This window comes from Zootoca vivipara, chromosome 6 (assembly GCF_963506605.1).
Source record: "Zootoca vivipara chromosome 6, rZooViv1.1, whole genome shotgun sequence".
NCBI classification, from domain to species: Eukaryota; Metazoa; Chordata; class Lepidosauria; order Squamata; family Lacertidae; genus Zootoca; species Zootoca vivipara.
In genome coordinates, this window is record NC_083281.1 from 40,029,871 (window position 1) to 40,057,379 (window position 27,509).

Genomic DNA, 27,509 nt, shown 5'->3' on the forward strand with positions numbered 1-27,509 from the left:
CTGGGAATGCTCACACACACACACACACTGTAGACCTGCTCAGAGGAGTGGGAACAGCAACACCATCTGGCATCGCCTGCTCACCAGTCCCTCAATATGAGCTCCATCCAATCTGCTGCCATCACCTCTGTTCATGTGCCATCAACCCGGGGCATCACCCTGCCCATTATATTTATGGGGCATCAACTTGCCCATTATATTAGAATAAGATAGAAGGGAAGTGAACAATGTGACTGTTTAGGAAAGTTTTTTTTTAATGTTTAAAGTTTTATTCTGTTTTTACCGGTAGTGTTTTGTTGGGAACCATCCATAGTGGATGGGGAAACTCAGCCAGATAGGTGGGGTATAAATACTACTACTACTACTACTACTACTACTACTACTACTATTATTACTGTTGCACTAAAGGCAGATCCCAAATTCTAATTATCCCACGTGTTAATACTGAGCCATGCCATCCAGAAGGTACTCCTACTGAAGTCAGTAGGACTCATCATGCTTAAATAGTTTTAGAGGTTTGGTGCAAGATAGTTTCAGTGTAAGAAGATGGGAAGGACCATAACTCAGTGGTAGAAAACATGTTTTGCATGCTGAGGGTTCCAAGTTGGATCCCTGGCATCTCCAGTAGGAGCAGGAAAGACTTTGGTCTGAAACATAGGAACATAAGAAGAGCTGTCTGGATTAGGCCAGTGGCCCATCTAGTTCAGCTTCCTGTTCTCACAGTGATGCTGGTGGGAAAACAGCAAGCAGAATAACAGCACTCTCCTCTCCTGCAGTTTCCAGCAACTAGTATTTGGAAGCATACTGTCTCCTTCACAGACTGTCAATAGTGCTTCAAAGTACTGTACTGAGCTAAAGCTGCTTCTTATTTTCTTTTCCTTAAGGGGGTCTGTGGATTGTTCTGTCTGTCTCAATGCAGGGGATGGCTGGCAAATATCAATGAAGAATAGGAATGCACTGTGCAGCGTGATAATATCACAGTGCAGTGTGATAAGAGAGTCCTGCCCAGCCCTCTTCTCATGCAGCTGGAACTACTACAGCTGTTTAGCAACCTGTGGGTCTGGAGATAGGAGTGATTCACTGAATGAGGTGCTGCAGTGTACAGAAAGTGAACACTCTGGCCGCACTGCAATGTGCCCAGCAGGACAGTAGTGCATTCAGCACCATGGTCAGGGCAGGGAAGACTATACTGGGCCTCTCTGATTCACACCCAAGCCCTGCTGTCTGCAGGTTAAGTCAGCAGATTAATGCCCAAATACTTGCAGATGTATTTCGCTGCAGATATTTGAGTAGCCTTCTTGCTGTATCAGATGATTCCATCATCTAGTTTTCAAAAGAAGTAGGTCAGAACAAATTGTTTTCTCTGAGTGCTACATATTTCACACACACACACCCTTGTTGGCTCTCTGCCCAAACAGCTTTATGAGTTCGCTGAACTTTGTAATGGATGTTTGCCAAATATTCAAGGGATGTTTATTTTTTAATGTACTTCTCTCCCCACACTCGCCCCTTTCTGTCGCTCCGCCTCCAGACTGACTGCTATTGACCCCTCTTAACGACTTTAAAGCTTAATGGAGTGAAGACTAAAAAGGGGGCAACATTTCACGTTGCCAGTTGACATTTTGCTTAAGCCATCTGGAGTTCGCTTTTGCTAAACTTTTCTTCAATGCCTTCCCCTTCATTGTGCTTAATTTGCATACCAGTTACTGGAAACCACAGGAGGGGAGATTGCTCTTGTGCTTTTGACCTGTTTGCGGATTTCCCATAGGCATCTGGTGGGCCACTGTGAGAATAGGATGCTGGACTAGAAGGGCCATTCGCCTCATCCATCAGGCTTTTTTATGTACTTGCTTTAATATTGCCTAAAAGTCATACACCCCTGATCTGCCAACCGCACAGTGCAATCTAATGCTTGCTTGCTTGCTTTCATTTCTGTTACTTGAGGCTGTCAGTAGTTGTTTCAGCTCAAATCCACCTACTGATGATGTTGTGAGTCTGCACTTACCCTCCCCTTCTGTTGGGTAGAAGAGCATTTTTGAAAGGTTGCGGACACTCCTGAGATGGTTTGGAAACCTGCCAAGGGTTCCTAAATGAGAAGATAAGTCATGGCAAGCAAACCTTTTTCCTAAAACAAAGCATGTCCCCCCCCCCACTGCCTCTTGCAAGTAGGCAGTCATTGTGGGGTGCTGGGTGTGTTTCAGTTCATGGGAGTCAGCAATCCCAACAAGATTGGTGGGTGCCCTACAAGGGCCTCCATTATACCCTGCAGTGTGCATGGCTTTTGTCAGTTGACTCCAGATCGTCCTATCCATACACCCAGAACTGTCATTGGAGTCCTACCCACAGGTTTCTTCACCATCAGGGGAAAGTGGGGAGAGCGGGCATTCAAATGTTTGTCCCCTCCCACATTTATGGAGCTTTGTCCCTAGGGAGGGCCTTCCCAATGGCAGACTGAGTGCTGTTTATTTCCCTAGACTTTTCCTTCTTAACCATAATGCTCCCCCCCCCTCCTCTGCAATAACTTTCTGAGGGGTTTTATTTTGTTCCTTGTGTATTTTGTTCTTCAGTGTTTTTAATGAGCCACCCTGAGAATATTTATGATGAAGGGTGACAAATGTTAATTTATTTAGGAAATATCTAAAAATTGAACTGTCAAATACAGTCAAATAATGATCAAGTCTCTTTCAAAGCATTGACTTTATTAAAACCAGAGCACTTAACAATAGCTTTTATACACATTGCTTACAAATACAAATTAATTAAACCAGTGTTGTATACAACATTTAAAAATTGCATTGAATTATTACAAGAGTTTTGAAAATGTGTTTCTATTTTTATGCACTGGAATGGAAATTGGATAACCAATCCTTACTTCTTCTTTTTAGAAAAGTACCTTACATCATCAACTACAATCATGTTAAATAGAATTTTATCAACTTGAATGGAATTCCTGTATTATGGAATGCCCTTTCCTCTACTGGATGTGAAGCAGCAACCAGTTGCTTCAGATGTCTTTTAAATCCCTCCCCTTTTTATAAGCATAGGCTTTGCCTGACCTATGAGGTTGGGCCCTGTTTTTATTGGTTTGAATTCCATGAATTTCTGCTTTCATTTGTTTTTCTATGTTTTATACTACTGTTTTACTGGTTTTATGTTGTATTTTTCATATTGGACTGCATCCACTGTAGCATGAAGTAACTTGTACCATCAGCACAAGGATTTACACTTGCACAACAGAGCATTCCCCTCTCTTGTCCTCCTATGTGCCTATCTGTTCTGTGGGATCTCCCAACCCTCTGGAAGAGATTTGAGGGGTGTGCTGTCTGTGCATGAGGGGAAGAGGAGGGAAGTTCTGTTGCACAAGCATAAATCCCTGAGCTGACAGAACAAGTGTGTTGGATACCACTGAACAGTTGCTCTTTTTATGTGTTGCATGGCTTAGAGAGTTTTTTTATTAAAAAAATTAAGTTGCTTATAAATGCTTTTAAACAAATAAACAGTAATCCTGCAAAAAGTCTTTTGGCCAGAAGCATGCGTGCTGTTCTGCCACAGAAGAGGGAAACTCTTCTCTGATCAGAAGGTCGGCGGTTCGAATCCCCACGATAGGGTGAGCTCCCATTGCTCTGTCCCAGCTCCTGCCAACCTAACAGTTCAAAAGTGTACCAGCGCAAGTAGATAAATAGGTACTGCTACGGTGGGGAGGTAAATGGCATTTCCATGCACTCTGGCTTCCGTCATGGTGTTCCATTGTGCCAGAAGCTGTTTAGTCATGCTGGCCACATGACCTGGAAAGCTGTCTGAGGACAAACACCACAACCCCATAGTCGCATTTGACTGGACTTAACCATCCAGGGGTCCTTTACCTTTACTTTTTTACCTACATTGAAAGATCTACATTGGCTCCCAGTACGTTTCCGAGCACAATTCAAAGTGTTGGTGCTGACCTTTAAAGCCCTAAATGGCCTCGGTCCAGTATACCTGAAGGAGCGTCTCCACCCCCATAGTTCTGCCCTGAGATCCAGCACCGAGGGCCTTCTGGCAGTTCCCTTGTTGCGAGAAGCCAAGTTGCAGGGAACCAGGCAGAGGGCCTTCTCAGTAGTGGCGCCCGCCCTGTTGAACGCCCTTCCACCAGATGAGAAAAACAACTACCAGATTTTTAGAAGACATCTGAAGGCAGCCCTGTTTAGGGAGGCTTTTAATGTTTAATAGATTGTATTTTATTTTTCTGTTTGAAGCCACCCAGAGTGGCTGGGGAAACCCAGCCAGATGGGCGGGGTATAAATAATAAATTATTATTATTATTATTATTATTATTATTATTATTATTATTATTATACCTGTTCTGTCAGAGAAGAGGAAAACTCTGGTAGGACAGCACTCAGGGAAGTCTCATCAGCAGTGTTCCATTAGTAGCAGAGACTAAAACAAGGTGTTCCAAGAGAGGCTGAAGATCCAGGTACACCCTCAAAAATAACCTGAAACTAGGGGCATTCCATAGCTCCCAATTGGGAACTCCAAAGTGTAGCCAATACCAGCAGTGCTTGAAGTCAGGGCTGATCAGCACTGACGTCAAATCCTGCTTTCATTTTTACCTGCCCCACACCTGTAGTCATGTTTGATGTGAGGTGCGGAGCAGATGTATTGGGGAAAACAGCCTCACAGGGCCATTTAGCCCCATAGTTTCCCGTTCCCCCCCCCCCTGCTGGCTTAGGAGATCATGGTGTTGTTTGGTGATTGCCAGTTGGGCAACCCTGACCACTTATCAAAGTGCCCCACAGGAGGGTTTTTTTGGGGGGGAGGGGGGTCTTCAGCACTAAAGTAGCTCAGAATTCCTGGTGAATAAACAGTTAATCCTTTTTTATATAAAAAAAATGTAATGTGTTTGGTTTTTAGCTATGGTAGGGCAGGGGTAGGTCAGAATTCAGCCTGTTTGAGAGCTTCTCTCCTTGGCATATTATCAGCAGTGACAAAATTGAAAACAACAAATTGTTCTATTTTCACCACCTATGAAGCATGTCTCCACCTTAGTTATTTGGCAAAGGGACGCCAGCCTGCCTCAGTGCCTTTCCAGAGACAGTTCAGCAGTGGGGAAAGCTCATTGCTGTTCAGCCTGCATCAAAACAGGAGCTGGATTAATGCAAATCTAGGATTATGTCATTTTCTCTGTAAGGAAGGTGTCACAAAAGATGTTTCGAATTTGCTATCAAAAATTGAAGGGGAAGGAGGAGGAGAAAACCAAGAGAAACATTTAGCTTAGCTTAGTTTTTAAAAGAAAGGGCAATGAAAGCAAGGTGGTTGATCACAGATGAAGGGAATAAAAAAAAAAGGTCAGAGAAAGTGGAAAATGGGGATAATGTGACATAGGTTAATAGCAGGAAAGTACTGGAGAAGGTATGAAAGGGAGAAACTGCTGGTGTTAATAGCAATAGGGAGAAATGAAATTCTTTAGAAATGAAATGGTGTGTAAGCAGATAACTGGGACCGGGGGAATAGGCAATATTCCAGGATTCAGAATGCTATTTATTTCCCCAAGGCTTTTATATCCTGCAGAAACACAAAAGGGTGTTTTGCCTTGGTTTTAGAAATGAGAGAATCTTTTCACTAGGTTTGGGTTGGTTTGTTTTTTAACAATCAATCAGTATATAAACTTTATGAAATAAATAAAGTAAATGAGATGATCCTGCGATGGTCATGCAACACAAAACACACATATCACACAGATACTCTTTTTCTCTCTTCCATCATGATTCTGCAAAAGAGCTGACACCCTGCATCTCTTCACACTTTGATTTGACATTTAATTTAGTAAAGATGAGCCAGCCAGCTCTTCAGATCTTATTGAGATTTTTCAGGGGGCAGGGTGTGTGTGTACAAGAAGTCATGGGGGGGGCATCTTTAAGCCAATCCAGGAGCTCAGAGGCCTCTGCAGATGACACGCTCAGCCCACCAGCCATCTCCCCATCCCTCCATCCATCATATTCAGCAACATGACACATTAATCAAAAGAGTTCCCTTCCCCATCTGCCTCTTGCTTTTTCCCTTCCTCCTGTAGTTATTCCGATCAGTGTGACCACATTTGGAACACCGTGTGCAGTTCTGGTTACCTCAGTGCAGAAACGATATTGTAGAGTTAGGTAAGGTTCAGAAAAGGGCATGCATAATGAACAAGGAGCAAGACTCCTATGAGCAAATATTACAGCATTCGGGACTTTTTAGTGGTGACATGATAGAAAATTATGCATGGCACAAAGAAAGTGGAAGGAGGAATGTTTATCTCCCTCTCTCATAACACTAAGTCATGGACATCCAGGGAAGCTGAATGTTGGGAGTATCACACAGCACAGTTTTAAACTATGGAACTCACTCCCACAGGACACAGTGGTGGCCAACTTGAATGTCTTTAAAAGAGGATTCAACAAGGTCATGGAGGATAAGGCTATCAATGGCTGCTAGCCATAATGGCTGTGCACTGCCTCCACAACCAGAGGTAATAATGCTTCCAAAACCATTTGCTAGAAACCACGGCAGGAGAGCGTTTTGTTCTTAGATCTTGCTTGTGGATTTCTCAGAGATGGCTGGTTGGCCGCTGTGAGAGCATGAGGCTGGAGTAGATGGACCAGTGGCCTCAGCCAGCAAGGTCTTATGTTCTTGCAATTGCAGGAACCCTTTGAGAAATTGCAGCTCTGATGGTTCCCCAAGCCTGTCGCAGTAGGGGTGCTCACATGTTACATTCTGTGAATATACAGTAGATGTACACAGTAGTTGAACTGTAGAAATCAAGAAGTGTACACTCACACAAACCCTTTTACTTGGATATGTTTGTAGTTGTACAGACAAAGCTTGTGTACAAGCTATTATCAAGGCATGAGGGCTGGGGGGACCTCTCTATTTGATTTGAAAAGTTCAAGTTTGACAGACGCTTGCAATTCAATGTTGAGTACGAGCTTGGACAGCGCCAGTGGCATCACTGTTGCTTGGCCTCATCAGTGTGTGAAACTGCAGGATCCCAAGCTCTCCCATGTTAGGTGAGCAGAGCAGGGAGAGTGGAAGAGATACAGAATTTTCACTGAGCAATCAAGACTGGATGAGAGAGGGTTAGGTGGGATTAATCGGAGGAACATTGGGAATTGTTTACAAAAAGTGTGGCTGAAGACGAGGGATGTAAGAAGGCAGGCGTTTCCATTCCCACCTGTATTCATCATGGCTGGGGCTGCTGCCATTCTCTTTCAACAGGAAGACACTTTATCAGACTTACTGTTCGCTATGGCAAACTTTAATGTAATTAATAACTTAAAGGCACCTGCATGGGGGTCAGTTCCTGGGGCTGAGGTTCCTTCACACACACCCAATAAAATATTTGAGGGGGCCAGCCCCACCCTAGTTGATGGGCATTGCCATTCAAATGGTGTGTGCTGTGTCATGTGATCAATTATGTGGGACAGGGCTTAGCTCCCCTCCCCCAAAATATTTTATTCAAGTTGACACCCCTGGGCACCTGGTAAAGGGAATTGCCTTGATTAGCAGAGCCAGGTATGATAATTCAAGCCAGTTCACAGGATCATAATTTTTAAGGTGGAAAAGTTGGCACAAGAGAAACCCACCCTGTATTAACATGATAAAAGTTACTCAATGGAAAAACTGGGACAGAGGAAGCATAGGTGAATTGCACTTCCTCACCATTACTTCTCTGCTGCTTATTTTCATGCTCAAAACGGCTCTGAGCTTTGGAAAATTCTCTTAGCAAAGTGACTTTTCGCATAGTTCATCCAGCCATGTTCACAAAATGAAATAAATACTCAGTTCTCCTGCAGGGAGTACAAAAATCCTGCCTAGGAAATGTTTCCTCCCTCTCTAATTAAACATCCAAATGTATTTGAGGTGATGACAATAGTGGCTTAAAGTGGGCCAGTTAGAAAGGCAGATAGAATGAGATGAACTCTGAAAATAGATCCAAATGTATTTTTAGCAATTAATCAGGCAAAATACCACTTACACTATTTGGCCCAGTTTTATAGGAGTTCTGGTCCTAGACACTGTGTGTGTGTGTGTGTGTGTGTGTGTGTGTGTGTGTGTGTGTGTGTGTGCTTTGGGCTGAGCACAGCAAGCAGCTCATTTGGATGTTGGCATTTCTCTCTTTGCTGCTATCCCCGCCCCCCTTCGTTCTGTATCTAAAAGAAAAACTTACAGGAGAGACTGGGAAACAGCCTGTATATGATTGCAAGTAAATTCCCCTCCATCCTACATTTTGAGCTGCATTGTTTCTTAAACCAAGGAGCGGCAAGCCAGCAGCGCAGAGGCTGCTAAGACTATGTCACTCTTGGCTTTTCTCAGCTCCCAAAGTTGCCTTCCACATCAGATTGGAAACACAAGGTCCTGTGACACTTTTAAATTGCCAGACTCATTTCCCAGGAAGGGGAGCAATGAGGCCAGAAAGGGGCAATAAGGCCATGGAACTTCAGAAGTCCAGCACATTTGTTGGCTGCCACTGGAAAATTAGAAGTGTCCCCCAAATTATTATTTAAACAAGGAAAACAAGCCAGAGTCCCCCAGTTTAATCACAAGTGGTGGTGTTCTTTGTTGTGTTAAAAAAAAAAAGAATGTTCCTAGCTTTGCAATAATAAAATCCAGGGATTGTAAAAAGAAGTTGCACCCAGGTCTCCTTTTGCCCTCCCCACTTCTCTTCCTGTTTCTTTCTTTTTGTCTTTTTTTTCTCTTTCAGAAATCGACCAGGGGAGTTGTGGAGATCCGGGAGTGCCAGCCTACGGCAAGAGACAAGGGTCAACCTTTCGCCACGGGGACTCGTTGACGTTTGAATGCCAGCCTGCATTTGAACTGAAAGGACAGAAAACAATCACTTGTCAAAAGAGTAGCCAGTGGTCCTCTCAGAAACCAATCTGTGTTTGTAAGTCAGAGAGAAGGAATGCAGCCTTGAGCCATTTGTGAGGGATGGCAAAGGAGCTGTCGACATTGCACATTTTGGAAATGGGTTGTTATGTGGGATATTGAGAAATGGAGGTTTTGGTTCTTTGTTTAATGCAATAACTCTGGAAACATTTTTAAGCAGGTTGAGGGAGGGAGTGAACCTGCAGGCTGCATCTTGAACAAGTAGGTCAACTGGGCGGGGCGGGGGGCGGAGAATGCTTCAAAGTCTCAGCAGTTCCTGTGGCAGTGAGTTGCATAGTTTAGATTAGATTCTCAGCAGCCCATGCATTAGATTCAGCAGCCCATGCATGTCTGTGGGGGTGTCAAAACCTCAAAGTTCAGCAATGACACAGACCTGGAGGGTGAGTGAGTTTGGGGAGGAGGTGGAGCCAAGCCCACCATCCAGACTGAGCCACCTTGAAAATAAGAAACAATGCTACTATGTGGAGGGGCCATTTCATACAACAAGTAATCCTTGCCATGTCGTAAGACCATCAACCCCATTTGTTCCTGAGACAATCAGATGTCCTGGTCTGCGTCTGAATCACACCTGAGAGCCTGGTTGAATGTTGCATTCATGTCAACAGAGGCCGCTTGTTGAAAACAGAGAAGGTTGAACAACAGTCTGCTTGCCCTTAATATGAGTTGGAGTCTCTCAGACACTTAAACTCCTGAGGAAGGTGATTCATATTCATTGGGAATGTTGATTCCTTCCTTATTCCAACCCACCCCATGCCTGCTTACTTTCTCTTTCTCCCCCACTGCCCCCAGTCTGTCCTTGACCAAGGCTTGGCATGAGGACCATATTGGAGGCCAGGCAGGTGCCATCTCCTTGGATGGATCATACACACTGCATTTGTGAGTTTGCAGGCTTCCCATAGGCGTTTGGTTGGCCACTATGAGAACAACATGCTGAACTAGACAGGCTCCCTTTGGCTTGATCCATGCAGCTGGGCTCTTCTTGCATTCTTATGCCCACCTGGCTTCCTTCCTCCACTCTTCCTTCCAGAGTGATAGAAGATGCAGCTGGCATTCTGATGTGGTAGCAGCTACTTGCACCCTGAATTGGGGACATTGATCCACCCCATCTTCGTCCATTAACATTTTGTGCTGGGTGTGTGAGATAGGAATTGTGATCCCAAGCAGAAGTAGGCTCCATGGCACCAAGATGCTTGCTCTATTTCATAGAACTGTAGCACTGGAAGGAACCACATGGGTCATTAGCCCAACTGCATGGTCACAAGGCCAGGTAGCCCCATTCCATCCAAAGAGCTGCCCTAGTGCTGTCTGGCACCTAAGGTAAGCATTTGACCATAGAGTGGGGGAAGTGCAATAGACTGGCATTGAGACTGTGTGAGAGTAGAATTAGGTCAGGCAGAGCCCTTGTAGTGGGCTTTACTTCCCACCTTGATTCTCCTTTTAGGGGCTGAGTTGAGGCATTCACCTAACGTAAGGCCTGCCTTGGTTTCTTGTGAAATCCTTAGCTGAAATTTCTGAGCTTCCCCTCAAAAAATAGCAACAGGCAAAATATTTCTATTTATGCAACTTGATTTGGGGACATACACAACATATGACTGATGCTCACATTATATTGGGGAGGGGAGGCTGAATCTATTAATAGGTTGCACCTAAAACTGCTCTGGACACTTTCTGTCAGCATTTGGGGCTGTCTTCCTTCTGGGACACGTGGGCATGTTTCCATACCAAAAAACAAACAAACTGGTGGGCACCACAGAAATGTGCACACCCCACAACCAAACAAGTCTTTCCACCTATTCAATTGGCTTGAATTGAATTCAAGCCTAATTTCAGTAGAGGCCTCTGTGCTTGGGGTGGGTGACGGGTTGGTGACCCGTGGTTTAATTTATTGATCTAACTAGTGCAGTTGAAATATGTGTGTGCTTTTAGGTCCAGAGTTGGTGGGGATTGTTTAGTATGTTTTGGTTTGGTTTTCGGAGTTCATGCAAATGTTTGATCAGGAATTGCAGCAAAATTGCTCAGCCTATTAATGAAGAAACCAACTGTGTCTTCCTCTGCTCTCTTGATAACCTTTTGTATGTGATGCCACCAGTGGAGGTTGTTCATAGTTCTAAATGCCATTGCTAGAATGGGGCACTGCCCAACCAAACTCGGTCTGTTCTCAGTTAACCCTCACCTGCCTGTCTTCTTTCTTACGGTCAATCCAGGTGGGGGAGATGACTGTCAGCGGCTTCCTCCTCCTTAGTCTCAGTGTTGTCTTTGTGAGATTCAATGGGCAGGACAACTAAAGCTAGAATTAGTTATCTGTACCTGCCATTGGTTCTGGCTCTGCCACTCATTTGCTCTGGCTCCACCCACTGTTGGCCTGACTGCTTTGTCCCCCACCAGTCCCAATGGTTAGCAGCCACCACTGCACGATACCTCATTGACCGTGAGGCTGACCTGTAGCTCTGTAGTTGTGATTCAATATTATTTGAGAATAAGAAGTAGAAGTAGATTGGTGGTGGTGGGAATTTGGAGGAGGAAAAAAGTGTGAAATGTTTAAAAGTGTAAATAAATGCATGGGAAGATGGTACATTTATCTTACATCATTTTGTCATATGTAGCTTCTCCATATTTTATCATCTGAATAGCTCTGGAACAGTTTGTGGACTTCTTCGGGCTATGTTTGTTCCACAAACCTTCTAAAGTCCATGGGCAGGATTGGATCTGGGCCAAGGAGTGTCACAAATGATCTGGTTCTTTAAGGGCTGAAGATTTGGGGAATGCTTCCATGACATTCCATGGACCCTTAATGTCTTGGGAAATGTGCTGAGTATAATGAAGGGTTCCTTTCAAGCCCACAGATGGGATCAGAAGGTCAGCCAGATAACCAGGAAGCCTGTGATACCTTCAGTGACACCTTTGAGCACCCTGCTGTGTCTTGCTTAGCCCCCACCCCCAGATACTCTGCTGTCCAGGCATCTGTAGTCACTTCCCAGGATTGGCAAGACAGTGGCGTCTTGATCAGGTGGGGAGTGGTAGTTTGGTCCATCTGGACTTTCAGCCCAAGCTTACCCCCCAAGCTAGATCTGACGCTGTATAATAAAATGAGTGGCAGCCTTACAACTTGGGGGCCACATAGGTGTGTGGTGATCATATGCAGCTGGCTTTGGGGGAAGAAAAAGGGTAAAACTCATTATGATTGTGAGGAAGAGGTCCAGGGTCTCAGCTGGCAGGGAGGGGGCATGTGCTAGGGCTGGTGGCATTGCTTGTGGGCCCTGAAGTTCCCTGTCAGGGGAGGGGGAGGGTCTTCCCAGTATTTAGCACTGTGGTGTTACCTGCTTCTCATTTTATATGTATATTGCAAGGGAATGTGGGTGGGAAGCAGTGTGTGTGTGTGTGTGTGTGTGTGTGTGTGTGTGTTCGTTCGTTCGTTCTCAGGCACTAACTCCCAAATTGTAATGAACTTCTCTCAGCTGAGAGGGAAGGTGGGGTGACAGCCAGAAGGTCTGGAGCCTCAGTAGAGTTGTGAGCCCCACTGTCAGCGTCTTGCCCAGGTGTTCACGAGTCTGCTTTTCCTTGTTGCCACGTTCTCTTAAGCAATCAGCAAATATTAACAAATCAGAAGAAAGGTAGTGATCACTTCATCCTTCTATGGCTGGAACTGCATTTGACTGATTTGTAAATGATGAATGCTCTACGTTTGGCTGCATGATAGGCCACAACTATCTCATGAAATAAGCTTGGTTGTCTTAATTGGCTAAGATCCTTGTTTAGGTCTTTAAGTCATTGATGTTCTGCTAGAATTTGTAGTTTGTTGGAATTTGTGCATCCGCTTAACTTTGCAACCAAAGTGGGAACTACCATTTCCAATCCGAAATGTGGCTCTTGTGATATAGCATTATGATTGTAATTTTTTTTATTTTTGGGGGGGAGGGGTATTCCGTGAATAGCTGTGGTGTGAAAAGTACATATGATGTTGCTTTCTACCTTGAGCTCACATAGGATTCTGGCTTTCATGGGAGGATATTGTCTCTGGGTAAACTGCATGTTACATGAAACCTATGGCTCTCACTGCTCTGCGTCTCTTTGCTCCCTGCCTAATTGTAACCTCTTTGTAAATAAGTATAATGTGTGATGTAACACTGATTGATGAGCGCAGACACTGAGCAACAACCCATAAAGACAAGCAGCAAAGTGTAATGATGCCACACCATGTGTTAAGGTTTACCAATACATTATAAGGCATAATGATTCTGAACATGGAGTTTCTGGAGGGATTCACATGTCAGGATCACTGACTTGGTCAACAAACCCTTATATAATGTTTGTGTTTAGTTACTTTGGTGATGCAACTTGGGGCCTGGAGTGGGTTTTTTTTTCACTATTGACCCCATCTATTGACCTCTGAGGGGAGGTTCCTTAATTTGTTCAGTTTCCAACTACTGTATTTTAATTTTGGATGACTGCCCTCACTGTAATTGCTTTTTATTTTTAACGTCACGGTTATTCTGAAGCCTCTATGAGGACTAGTTAGTTAGAAACTGAATACATGAATCTGGAAATGTATGGTGAATGTGAATGGTTAGGAACCTGGGATGAACAGCATTCAAGAAGTGGAAGAAGCTATATTACCTATCTCTGAAATGGAACTCAAATGTCAGCAAAATCAGAGTTTGACATAATCCTGGTCATTTGCAGTTTAGGGAAAAATCATTAACTTGTTGATGCTTGGACCTGTTGTTCAGATTAGAGTTGCCCCCAGACTGTCACTGTTTTGTGGGAAGAATTCAATAGCATACTTGGAAATTTAGGTTTGTGCAATTAAAGTGGATTCAATTGTTCAGGCACAGCAAATTTACTTTTTTTAAATGGACTTGGGGGAGTGGCTAACTTTTAAGCCTAATGGCGGAACAACCCCTCCAGTTACCATGGGATATCTAAGGCAACATGACATTTATTTCCACTTTTCCATTTCAAAAACTACATTCCCAGCAAGGTGATCTTAGAGACTTTGTGTCCCCAAATGTATGCTAGATAAACTTGACTTACAGGAAGAAGTTGTGGGAGAGTACTCAAAGCTGTCGGATGAGGCCTGCCACTCACAGAAGAGCACAAAACAATCCCTATAATGGAGGAGGCCCAAGAAGCAGATGAATATGTCATTAAAATTAGCAAAGACTTTTCCTCGGACTGAGCAACTACCTTGTTATCGCTCAAGTAAAAAAATAAAAATGGAGACATTGAAGAATCTGATTTTGAACATTTCCAAAATGGCAAATGAGACTCTTAGTCAGTTGGAGAGACGAGTCCTGCAAATGGCAACTGATGACCTGGCATTTAAAAAATGAAGATAAACTGGCATTAAAATTTATTTGCACCCTTGTAACGTCAGAGAGTCTGGGATCAGTGTAACATAAGTGCATACCATTCCAAGGTTAAATTAAAGGAGCTGTCTGACAAGCAGATAGAACTTGGGAGGAGGTCTTGGAAGTGATCCAGAAGCTCAAATCTGGGAAATCCCCAGAGACTGATGACTTCATGGTGGAATACTACAAAGCTTAAGAAGAAGAACTGTTGCCATGCTTGATTAAACCATTTAATTTTATTTTGGATGGGAGCAAAATCCACTGATGTGGCACACCTCCAGACTGTTATTATTGTTCAACCCCACAGTACTGGGCTCCTATCACCCCATCACCCTCATAAATGTGGATGTGAAATTACTTACTGCCATTATGTTAAAGTGCCCTACCAAACTGGCTTCATGCCCCACAGGAACATTTAGTAAGGTAATAAACCTTATCAATGAAGTCAACTCTACCCGCTCCTCTGCAGCATTGGCCTCATGGGAAACCAAATTCTAAATTTGACAGAATTCAGTGGAACTTCCTAAGTCTACTACTTTCCAAAATGTGGTTGTGGTTAAAGTTCCTCCATGTGATGCAATTACTCCACACCAAATCCCAGGCAGTGATCTCCATTAATGGGACGGTGCTTCAGCCTTCTGGGGAGCAGTAAACAAAGTACAGTAGCCCTCTCTCACCCTTGACATTTGCTCTGGAGGGGGGTGATGCTTTGTGGAGCAGAACATACGGTAAATATGTTTGTGACTAACATGCTATTAATGTTGCAAAAGCCTAGGCAAGCCCTGAAACCACTAAAATCACAGCTCAGTGTGTTTTATCATGTAGCAGGACTGAAATCCAATACACTAAATGGGTTGTCCTCCCAATTAACATGTCCCAGCCTTTCACTGCATCTGCCTTTACTCCAACCCATAGTTTTTTGTGTTGTTGTTGTTGTTTTAAAAAGATACAATCAATTGCCAGGGCAAAATTTTGACCACCTGCGCAAAGAAATATTGGCAGAATTAAAAAGGTGGAGCCGTCCTAATTTGCCTCAGCTGCATCACAGCAGTCAAAATGTCTATTTTGCCAGATTTCTGGATGTATTCCAAGTGATTCCCATCCCTGCTCCCGTTGCAAGTTTTAAACATTGCCAAAAAACTGTTAAACGGTTTGTGTCCCAGGGAAAGAGATGCAGGGTAAGCCTCACTACGCTTTATGGACCCAGCACGAAGGAGGGCGGGCTGGGTGTTCCCCACTGAAGTCCTACTATAATGCATTCCAAGTCAAACACTTAATTCCACTCATCATATTCTCTCTGGGGACCCCTTGAGTACAGCCTGAGCTCTCTCCCTCCATGCCATCCATTAGAGCACTTCCCTTTCTGTGGTTTTCCAGGGCAGCAGTGAGGAAAATGAATAACTCTTAAGAACAACTATCTACCTTGGAGGGAGCGGGGCTCCATCTTGGTCCTGGGTGTATCCTCCCCCTTACCCCACTGCTTGATCATCCCACATTTAGTCGTTTAGATAACTGTCAGTGATTTTGGGTCTGAGAATCCAATGAGATATATAGAATTCATGATCTAATACATAGAGGCCAAGCCACCAAGAAGGAGGCTCTAAGATAGGCATCCCCAAACTGCGGCCCTCCAGATGTTTTGGCCTACAACTCCCATGATCCCTAGCTAAGAGGACCAGTGGTTGGGGAAGATGGGAATTGTAGTCCAAAATATCTGGAGGACTGAAGTTTGGGGATGCCTGCTCTAAGAGGACAGCAAGAAGGGCTGCCAATTACATGGTTCCAGCTGACCCAGGCATGCTAATTGCCAGCCTTTCTCTCTTATGCTCTTTGACTCCCTATGCACTAGATCAAATTTAAGAAATAGAGAAATGGCGTCAGTGATGTAATGTATACTCGTGGGAAAGGGTGTGGTCCTTCCTCCCCCCCCCCATGTGGTTAAGATAACCTTTGTGCACCTGCAGTTGGTGCCCCTCAAGGTCCTTCTCCGATGGCACTGGGCCACAGTGTGGCTCTCCAAAGTAAGCAAGACCCTATCCCCTTTGTGTTGGAAGGACTGCAGGGGACATGCTTCATTTTTTCATGTGTTGTGGGCCTGCAACAAAATGCAAAAAAGGGGGGGCATGGATTTTTGCCATTCCCTCTTCTGTTATGGCCAAAGTATTGAAACTTGATCTATCCCTAGCCCTGCTATCACTGCAAAATGACAAAAATCCAGAGATCAAGCACAGAGACCTGGTGTTCTTTTTTTGTTAACAGTGCAGTTGGCTGTTGCATATCATTGGAAATCTGACTCAGAGCTCCTGATGGAAGCTTGGATAAATAACATCTCAGACGTAGCTCTTTTGAATAGCCTCATAGCAGCACAGAAGGGTGGCAAGAGGATTATCTAAGAAGAATAGGCTAGAGGAAATTTGGTTTCCATTATTCTCTGTATCCCTGCCTTCCCAAGCCCCTGTGTGGAGAGGTTGTATACGGTAAGTAGCCCACTGGCTATGATGACCTGACCTTTGGGTACTTAGGGCAAGATGAATCTTTCCATGTTCATGAGCAGATCATTTTTGCTATCACCTTAATTAATGCTTCACTTCTTCCTATGTTGGGCTTCACCCAATATATCCATAAAACTGGAAAAACTTCGTATAGTTTCACGTGTTGTTTGTATTGTTGTGTTAAAATAATAATAAAAATTTCGGGGGGGGGAATGCAGTGACAGGTAGATTCACTAAAATATGTGGTATAATGATTGCTTGACAGGAAGATGTATAATCACCATTTAAAGAAAACAGAATGAATGCTCAGTAAAGAGCAGACATTGTGTAACCTCCATGCAAGCTTTGTGCAAGTGGGCAGGCAAATTAATTCTCCTTGGTTTGTTGATTTTGGTTTCCCTGCTGTTGCCGTGTGCTTATGTTGTATCATCTGCTTTGGCTATTGTATTGGTTTTATTTCTGAGCCATCATATAGATTTTTCGGATCAATAGGCAGGATATTAACTTTATTTTTTAAAAAGAAGAAGAAGAAGAAGAAGAAGGGAAAGGATATCCACAGAGAATACTGACAGCCTCTGCATATTATTTGTGTCTAGAATTATCTGTTTCAATTACAGTTAACTCTCTGTGTCCAGATGTTGCCTGGTGTTTTACCTCCATGGAAAACAGGAGCACTTCATGTTCATTCCACCCTCTAAGGGCGTTTTCACACCTGAGTTTTTAAATTTGCTTGGGCTTCAATAATGTTGCATGGATTTACAATATCTGTCAGCTAGCACAGCATTGGGGAACCCTTGGTTCTCTAGATGCTGCTGAAGTACAACTTCCAACAGCCCTCAGAACCATGGCCAGGGATGATGGGATTTGTAGCTCAGCAACATCTGGAGACCACAGGTTTTCCACACCTGAGCTAGAAACTTCGCTTTCCTGTTTCATTTTGCATTAGCCACAGTTACCCATGATGCAGTAGGCACCTGAGAGGCCTAAATTCACTTTTTAGATTGAAGTGGGGGACTATTTTTAATTGCCATTTTTAACAGCTGTAAAAGTTTTTCTCCCCTTCTGAAATCTCATTTCTCTGCTAATCCTCCTCTTAGCCCTTCCTCCTGTGTGCCAAAATGGATTCTTTCTTGTGCATTAATTTTGCAACCCTTAGTAGTAATTACCTGTTCTTGTTAATCCCATATTGCCTTATTATACCTGCTGAATGATCCCAGGCCCCCATCATAAACAGGCTGCTTTCTGAATGTCTAGCCTCTTGTGCTCACTGCCCCATGTATGCTTTCAGGATTATAAGAGGGGAATTCAAACTGTGATCAATGGCTTTCTCCTCACAATGTTTCCAGAGTCACTATATAATTTCCTGTTAACTATGATGAGTTTTACATTCAGCTAAAAATTAACCTGTCACTTGACTATTGCTTTCTCCCCCTACTTTCCTTCTCTCGCTTCTTCCTTCCCATAATGCACAACTTCATACAGAGCCCCAGAATGGCAAATTGGAGAAATGAGTGGTGATAGGGGGGAAAAAACAGTTGTGGTTATGCTCCACAGCTGGGAGGCAATAATGCTTCTGGATATCATTTTCTGGAGTTTTGCTCTTGTGCTTGGGTGCTGCTTTGGGGCTTCCCAGAGGCATTTGGTTGGCCACTGTGAGAACAGCATGGTGGGCTAGATGGGATATTGGCCTCATCCAGCCGCTCTTCTTACATTCTTAACATATCTTCTTTTGGGATTTGGTAACAGGCGTGGCATGTTGTTTAGCAAAGGAACCAAGATAATGGAATTGTCTCCAAAGCCAGCTCAGTTATGTTTGATCAGCATATGCTGGAGCCTAGTTTCAGCCTCTTCTTGATTTACCTTGAGTTTGCGGGAAAGGTGTAGCCATTGCTAGACCTGTGGAGTCACAACCTGGTATCAGAAGTCAGATTCAGTCACAGGAGATGCTGCTGTTGCCCAGAATAAACATGAGCTTGACATGGATGCTTTTCTAGCCCTTCCAGTTTAAGGGGAGCCAGTGACCAGACTGGATGAGTTGAATTGCACCAAAGTGTGGTAACGTTTTGCCCATCCATGAAACACTTTGACCTGTAGCCCCTAGTCTCTCACTCCAAAGGGACAGAGGCAGACAGATCCTGGTTCTACACCAACATAAGTTTCTGCTTTTCCACAGTCTAGCTGTGTACATTCAGGGTACACATCAGGCTGCAGCAAAGGAAAAGATGGGCTTGCAGACCCCAATGCACTGGCCCTGCTGAGAGATCAGCTCTTTTTGGCTCCTCTTTCCATCCCAGCTTGTCACTACCAGTGCCTAAGTTTGCCTTTTTCCTTCTCTGACCTCATCCCTTCATCCTTTTGTATTGTGTCTTTTAGATTGTAAGCCTGAGGGCAGGAACTGTCTTGGTTTAAAAGAAGAAGGAAGATTGAATTGAAATGTTATGCTACAATTCACAAATCTGCTAATGGTTTGTGTGTGTGTGTGTGTGTGTGTTGTGGTTTCCCTCGGGAGCAGAAAAATGGTGGGTGCTCACGACACCTGTATGTAACATCTGTTAATTTGGGAAATCCCTTTGTAGGAATCTGTTGAGTACAAATATTACATAACATCGTGCTGAGGTTGTTTATCTGTTTATTTATTTCCATTTCGGAATTGCATCCTATGAAACATCTCAAAACAATTAAACAATAAAAAAAAACCTTTCCTTGTAATTTGCCAAGTTCCACTAAGGAATTGAGGAGTAATTGCCTGCCTGTTGTTTTATGGGTTGCTGTATTTTAAAAAGAGTTTGTGGATTCTGCTTTGAACTTCAGGAGAGAACTGCAGAAGGAATGTGTAGTGGATTAACCTCCCGCAGGTTTGTGCCAAATCCCCTTAAGCCTAGTTACATTTGCTGATGTCCTGAAAAATAAACTGCCTGCTGCAAAGAGCAGTCCAATAAATTGTAAGCGGAGCATTTCTAGAATGAGTGGGTGGGTATGTGAATATATTTGTCACCACATGCATGCCCAACACATTCTTCTGTTTACTATACAAGTTCAAACATCAGGTCTGTTCAGACTTCATCATCTTGAGAATCTTTACTTTCATTGGTTCTTTGGAATGCAGATTATAAATCCTAATTGTTGCAAAGGTAATCTTGACCTTCCCCCCCTCCCCCTCCCACTTTCCTCTCCATCCCCCTTGTAAATCAATTATTTCATTTTATTGCAATTTTGTGTATCATGCTTCCTCTAAAGGGCTGGAGATTGTGTACGTGAGCATTTCCTATTTTATCATCACAACAACTCCGGAAAGTAGGTTATTCTGTACTATGAGCTGCATACATTGAAGGTATAAATTAACAAAACCTCGTCTGCCCTGAGTTTTGGCTTTCTGCTAACCCAGGGATGGATCGACCCTCCTGGGGATGCATGTCAAAGTGAGTGTGGCCAAAATGCAAAAGCAGGCTAACCCATGCTGACCTAAACTCCCCACAGTGAAGTGGTTCACATGGAACCGTTCTAAGATTCAGTACACTTCTGTTTAGGGTGAGCTGGGTTTGCTTCTTTCCAAACTTCATGAGTAGTAGAACGCATGCTCACAGTTAAACAATTGGGTCTTAATGCTGGATAGTCCTTGGGCTATGATAATTCCTCTTGTTTGCCTGGATCAAAAATTGAAGGTGGCTGTGCAGAAGCCTCTGGCTTTCGTCTCTCTATATAATAAAAATGTATGAATGTCATCATGCAGCCCCCAATGGAGGATTTGTCCCACATCACAATCCTGGATTTGCACGAAGTATATTTCCATGGGCATTTATCTGTGTGACTGTGCATTAAAGTGGTTTGGTGGTGATGTTCACAAATCAATTGCCACTAAAGTGGCTGAACTTCTCTAATGTCATGGTGGGAGAACGAGGCAGACAGTGTGAGAGTCTCTAGCAATGAAGTTGCCTCTGATTCTAGAGATGATCAGGGCAAGCAAGAGCATGAAGGGGGAGGAAACTGCAGAATGTGTAGAGAGGAGAGGTGCATGGGCCAAGAACTAAAGGTATTTAAAGCCAGATGTTGGCTGTAGGTAGTTCATTGCATTCATTTTACAGCCATGTGATCAATTCTCTGTTTCTAAATCAAACACTAATTTCATCCTTGTACTACTTTCCTGTCAACTGCTATTATTTCCTCAATAGAGGTTAAGTATAACTCATTCTGATTGTGGACTAGTGTGTTTTCTTGTAGTTCAGGGGTGGGAAATCTCAGGGCTGAGTGCCAAATGCAGCTTTCCAGGTCTCGCTAACTGGCCCTTGTGACTCTCCCCATGTCACACCCCTTCCCAGTCCTATTTCATACCCTGCATGAGTGTTTTTTGCCTGGCTAGAATGTGTCCTTAAGGTCTGAGAATGCCTGTTGCTTGCCTAGGTAGAGGACACAGAGGAGTGCATGTAAAAACCAGCCTACTGTACAAAGGGATACTTTTTCTCTGCCCCCTTTTACTTCTGGTTTTTTTCCACCACTGTCATGTGACCTCCAGAAGGCAGTCCAGAATGGAATGCAGCCCTTGGTATGAGAAAAGGTTTTCCACCCCTAATGAAAGAAGCAGGCTGAATAATTCCTTCACCTTACTGTCATTTGGGTAAATGTAAGAGCTGAACTGTTTAAAGTTTAGGTGGAAAGTAAATGCGTGGTTGTCATTTTGGCTCCTTGCTTCCCCCTCCACAGAAGTCCTTTCCCTGCATTGTGCTTGCATGAAGTGTCATTCAGCCATCATACCAGTAAGAAATAAACCTTGGCCTGGCATTGGCAACTGGCACTTTTGAACAGCTGCTTCTGTGCAATACTCACCAGCACTGATGACTGCCCTGCTCCCCTCCGCTAGGCAGTCAAATGTGAAAGCTGCCATTTTTAAGTTCTCACAATTCCCCCAGATGTACACTTTCTCCACAAATTTAAAATAGAAGCCACTGGGCTCCATCTCAAACCTGAATGCAGTTCTGAAAAATCCCTTTCTTAGTATATAATAAAATTGTAATGGTGTTGTCATGCAGCTGCTGGTCATGCAGACAGGGGGAGTGAGTAGACAGAGTGAACAAGCAGTGCAGGTGGTGGGCAGCCCAGCTTAGCCACACAGGGACAGACTGGGGCAGCTACCCTATAACCATCCTGCTATGCTGTGCTGCTGCTTCCCCTGTTAGCGCCACCACTAGTGGGTGGGAGGGAAATGAAGGAGAGAAAATCCTTGTCCCCTTTGTAAACCACCCCCATGCTTCTGATACTGTTGTGATGGCTGCTCTGGAAAGGAGAAAGGCTGCATTATAAATTGCAGGCTCCCCCCCCCTCTTTTGTTGTTGTTGTTCCTACAGCAGCAGCTGCACTCCCCTCTCATTTTCACCACTGGTTTGGAGGAAGGGAATGAAGTGTAAAGTGGGTGGGGAGCTGTAATGCAGGGTTGGTCAAGTGTAAAGGGAGTGGGGTTGTCAAGGAGATAGGGGTTGGCAAAGGGTGGCAGGTAGGTGGGATTGGTGAGCAACATGGATAGGGGTACAGCTACTAGTCTCCAGTAAGATTGCATGAGTTTCCAAAGGCCTACGATCAAGTTTCGTATCTGGAGGGGTGATGTATAAAGTGGCATCTTTTTTGGGGGGTGGGTTTCAATGTGTGTAGAAACTTTGGAGGAGAGTTTTATTACAGTTCTAAGGTGGGTGTGGAGATGTGTTGTGCACGTACATATGTGTTCTGTTACCTTAAACTTTACTCTTTATTTACTGTGTTTCAAGACAGAGGTGTGTAAATGTCTAACTTGGAGAACTTTTTTCAGTAAATAAGTTGCCTTTGTATACATTCAACCACATTTCAGGTGGTATGGAAGTTCACCAGCAATTTGGATACTGTTGTGAATGATTTGATCCTGGGTGCCTTTATAAATAGAATTGCTTGCCTCTGCCAGTGTAGGACAACTAGTTTACACTTTTCAGGGGCCTCTCTTCCTGACCTTCATAACTTTTTGTTGGCCACCCAGCTGCTGCACCACCACCATTATCCCTGTTCCCTGTCCTTCTCAAGTACTTTTCCCTGGCAGTAAAGTGTTGTTGGCCTATGATAATGCCTCTTGCTTGCCTGGATGGCAAGCTGAGGGTGAGTGTGCAGAAACCTCTGACTTTTGTCTCTCTCTATAATAAAAATGTAAGAATGTCATCACACAGCTCTCACTGGAGGATTTGTAGTGCCTTGTCATAATCCTGAAATTGTTTGAAGTCAAGTAGGGAAACAAAAGTGAAGGCCAGTTGCAAAATAACAGTGGTCCTGGCATGGGAGTGAGAAAGGAGGAACACTGGGGGAGGAAAACTGGTGGCTTAAAACACTGGCAGAAATTTGAGTAAAGCAGAGATGGAGAAAACTGAGAGGAAAATAGCAGTTTTAAACAATGGCAGGCGTTTGAGTAAAGTTCCTTCATTCTAGGAAGGTACTACAAAATATTTGAAGGATCTACGTACATCCTTTATCTCTTTCACATGCAATTGTTGAGGAAAGGAAGAGGGAAACATTTGAGTTCAGTGAGAAGGGAGGAAAACTGAAAAGAAAAGAAAGTAGTTGTTTTAAACAATATCAGAGGTTTGAGTAAACTGGAGTGGAGGGATACTGAGAGAAAAAGAGGTGGTCATTGTAAACAACAATAGACGTTTGAGAAGCAGAAGCAGAAAGTAACACAGAGGGAGCAAAGTGGAAGTTGAAAACAAAGTTTGGGTAAAGCAAGGAGTTTGGAAAAGCCCTGTTGTATTAACATATTTTGGAATGTAACCTATAGTACAAATCTATTGCTCTGCCTGACTTTTGCTTCTGGCCCTGCGCATCACTGGAATGTGACTGCTTGAAGGTTGACTATCAGGGAATCTGGCCGTGGGGCTGAAAAAATTTTTTCACCCATGACTTAAATGGATCGCCAAGTTCTTTTGTCCTTGTAATAGAACTGCTTCCCATTTCCTCTCTCATTTCAGGGGATGACTGGATCAGCAGAAGCCCTTATAGATTAAAAAATATATAATCATGGCTTAATAACCTTTGGTGAGGGGTGTGGGAAGGTGGAAAAGCAATGACATAAATAATAATACAGTTCTGTGTTTGGGAAAACATGCTTGCTGAACCTTTCTTTCTGGCCTGCAATTAACATGAAAAGGTTTTACATACTAGGTGGAAAGCGGGTGGGGTCCAGAGGGTATCCAGGAGTAGGAGGTGAAGCATCGTGAGCCAGTTTGGTTGTGTGCGTGGTGTTGGCGGGGGCATTATTAAATCAGTAATATGTTAGACAAGCAGTAGACAGTACCAATTAAACAGCCTCCTTGCTATGGGAAGCAAATGGACCCTGTCAGCTGAAATGTGTGTGGGGGGGATCTCTCCGGACAGCTAAAGGGCTCCATGTTCATTGTTGCTTTAAAAATTTTCCTTAATTGCCTTTACTTTTCCAGCATCTGGCTTCACACCTGGTTAGCTCAGGCCACTGGCCTATTCATCAAGGCAGAGGATGACGGGCAGGGTGGCAAATAGTTGCCCCGTAGCGCTTCAAAAATCTGCACGTTGTGAGTTGGGATTCTGCGGTTCACCTATTACTTAGAGCACGGGTGTCAAACACAAGGCCCGGGGGCCAAATCCGGCCCGCCAGACCTCGTCATGTGGCCCGCCGAGCGCCCCAGCCAGCGGGACCCAGCAGTGGGACCTTGCTGCTGAAGCGCCGCACCAACAAAGCGCCGACAAACAGCTGGGGCCGGGGAAATGCTTTTTGCCCCTGGGTCCCTTCACGCTCTTTTCTGGCGCTGAATCAAGGCGGCGACCCCCCCTTCCCTTTTTTTCTTCCTCTCTCTCGTTCTTATTCTTTCTTTCCCTCTCCTTCCTTCTTTATCTCTGTCTTCTCTCCCTCTTTCTTTTTCTTTCCTTCTTTATTCCTTCTTTCCTACTCTTCTTTCTCTCACATCTTTCCTTCCTCTCTCCCTCCTGCTCCCCCTTCCTTCCTTCCTTCCTTCCTTCCTTCCTTCCTTCCTTCCTTCCCAACTTTCTTCCTCTCCCTCATTCTTATTCTTTCTTTCCCTCTACTTCCTTCCTTCTTTCTCCCTTTCCGTCTTCTCTCCCTCTTTCTTTTTCTTTCCTTCTTTATTCTCTTCCTTATTTCCTACTCTTCTTTCTCTCCCCTCTTTCCTTCCTTCCTTCCTTCCTTCCTTCCTTCCTTCCTTCCTTCCTTCCTTCCTCCCCTCCCCTCCCCTCCCCTCCCTCTCCCTCTCCCTCTCCCTCTCCCTCTCCCTCTCCTCAGAAACATAGGATGCTGCTTTATACTTCTGGCCCTTAAACCCTGGAACCAGGAGAGCAGCTTCAGTGAGTCAACCTCAGCTAGTCCCTTTGGTGAAGGGTGGTGGCTCACTGGCAGAACATCTGTCCTGCATGCAGAAGGACCCCAGCATCTCCAGGTACTAGTAGCTCTGCAAAGGTCCTGCATGAAACCCTAGCGAGCCTCCACCACCCAGTGCAGTTACCAAAAATCATTTTTCAATAAATTGTACAATAATTGTACATTTGAATATCTACTTGCCATTATTCTGACTATGTTTCTGCTTTCAGAGCTAGATATTACTTACATTATTACAAAAAACAGTAATAATTGAATGCAGTGACAATAATTTATGATAATAAAGAGTGGACACATAGTCCTACACATACAACCAGCCCTTTGAGGGTGACCAAACTGCTGATGCGGCCCCTGATGAATTTGAGTTTGACACCCCTGACTTAGAGTATAAAAGGTGCTGCTGAATCAAGCCAAGAGTCCATTTAGTCCAGCATCCTGTTCCCACAGCGGCCAACCAGATTTCTGTGGGAAACAGCCTTCAAGTGGCAGCTTCTACACACCACTTCCATAGTGTGCAATGCTCCTCCTGTCCACTGTTTTCCGATGACTTGTGTGAAGCATTTCCACCTACACTGTGTGCTGTCTACAGTGATGTGTAGAATGCGCTGGCAAGGAAATAATTCATACCTTGTCATAATCTTACGGCAAGTGTCTTAGATGTAGCTAAGATGGACACATGCACATGTGAACACTGACAATCCCAGATTAATGACTGAAGATGCATATATTCACCTACACAAAAAACTTTTTGGGAGACAATGCAATTAGACCTCATGCATTGGGTGACCTTTGAGTTCTGCTTGCCCCAATTTAAGCAGGGAGATGTTCCTGGGATGTCATGCTCACCTGATATTAGTTTCCTTTGGAAAGAGGTCACTGGAGGCTTGTGGCATTTTGAGCTTATTGACAAATACAGTCGACTCACAACTTACGCACATTTAACTTGTGCAAATTCAGCTTTACATACTTGGCTGAAAAACATAAAAATAAAAAGGGGGTAGCATCCCGGGAGAGGGGACAACAGCAACCCCACCTGCCACTGCACTCACCTTGGGAGAGCATTTGCAGGTACAGGGAGAGTGTTCAGTGGCCTTGAAAGAGCATTCGGAGGTGGAGGTGGAGTGTGATTTGACTATACACAGTTTTGGCTTCATGTTCTATCCCTGGAACGTAATCCCTATATAAGCGGAGAGTGGACTGTACGCAGAATGGTTATGCCAGGGGGAAGAGGCTGTGGCTCAGTGGTAGAACATCTGCTTCATGTGCAAAAGGTATTGCGTTCAATCCCCAACATCCCCAGGAAGGACTGAGGAAAAGCTGCATCTGAAACTCTGAAGAGTTGCCATGAGTTAGTACAGGTAGTTCTGATCTAGATGAGCCAGTGGTTTGATTCACTATGAGACAGTGTCCTTAGGAAGGGACTGCATGCAGAAGTTCTCAAGTTCACACCATCCACAGCTAGGGCTGAGAAACACCATGTGAAACCCTGCAGAGCCACTGCCACTGCGCACAATATTCACAGCTTGTCTGAACCACCTCCCGTCCCCTTATAGCTCGACTGCCAGTAAGTGTCACTGGTGTGAGGAGGGCGGCAGCAAGCAGCGCAGGACAGATGTTGGGGAGCTGCTTCAGTCTGTCCTGACTGCTCCTCTGTGGCTTGCCTGGGGCCACCTACTCTAACCACTTACCTGGGCAACCAGCCATTCACTCACTCGCCCATCCCTCCTCACTCTCCAACATTGCTGAAATAGCCCAGCAGCTGTGAGAGCTCAGTTTGTTGTCACGCCATAGTTTGCAGCAGCACCACCTGTTGACAGCTATGCAAACTGCAGCATGGCAACTCTTACATACTTAACTATGTGTAAGAATAGGTGAAATTGCATACAAACATATGCATATTGGCAAAAATGAGCACTAAAATGTTGGGGATTTGTCAAAAAGACTTTTTTAAAAAATTGAAAGGTCATGTCAAAGTGTGGATAACTGAACTTAAGATAGGAAAAATGAGAAACTGAGAGAACCCAAAACTGACAGATTCACCCATTCTTACTGACTCGGTCAAGGAAGCTTGTATGTTCCTATGAGCTAAGATAGCAGCACAACGTAGTACTACAGCTGGAGCTAAATACACTGCCACACATAATAATAATAATAATAATAATAATAATAATAATAATAATAATAATTTATTACTTATACCCCGTCCATCTGGCCAGGCCTCTGAGCCACTCTGGGCAGCTTCCAGCAGGATATTAAAAACACAATAAAACATCAAACATTCAAAACTTCCCTAAACAGGGCTGCCTTCAGATGCCTTCTAAAAGTCAGTTTATCTCCCTGACATCTGATGGGTGGGCGTTCCACAGGGCGGGTGCCACTACTGAGAAGGCCCTCTGC

The 27,509-nt window shown here is 44.2% G+C and overlaps 1 protein-coding gene across 1 annotated transcript in view; it reads left to right on the forward strand.

Annotated features, from left to right (window-relative positions):
• Window positions 1-27,509, forward strand: part of CSMD2 (CUB and Sushi multiple domains 2) — a 495,411-nt gene that overhangs the window by 310,636 nt on the left and 157,266 nt on the right. The window contains exon 13 of the mRNA XM_035120356.2: window positions 8,720-8,902. Coding sequence (XP_034976247.2) covers window positions 8,720-8,902 — 183 coding nt within the window. The remainder of the gene's footprint in view (window positions 1-8,719; window positions 8,903-27,509) is intronic.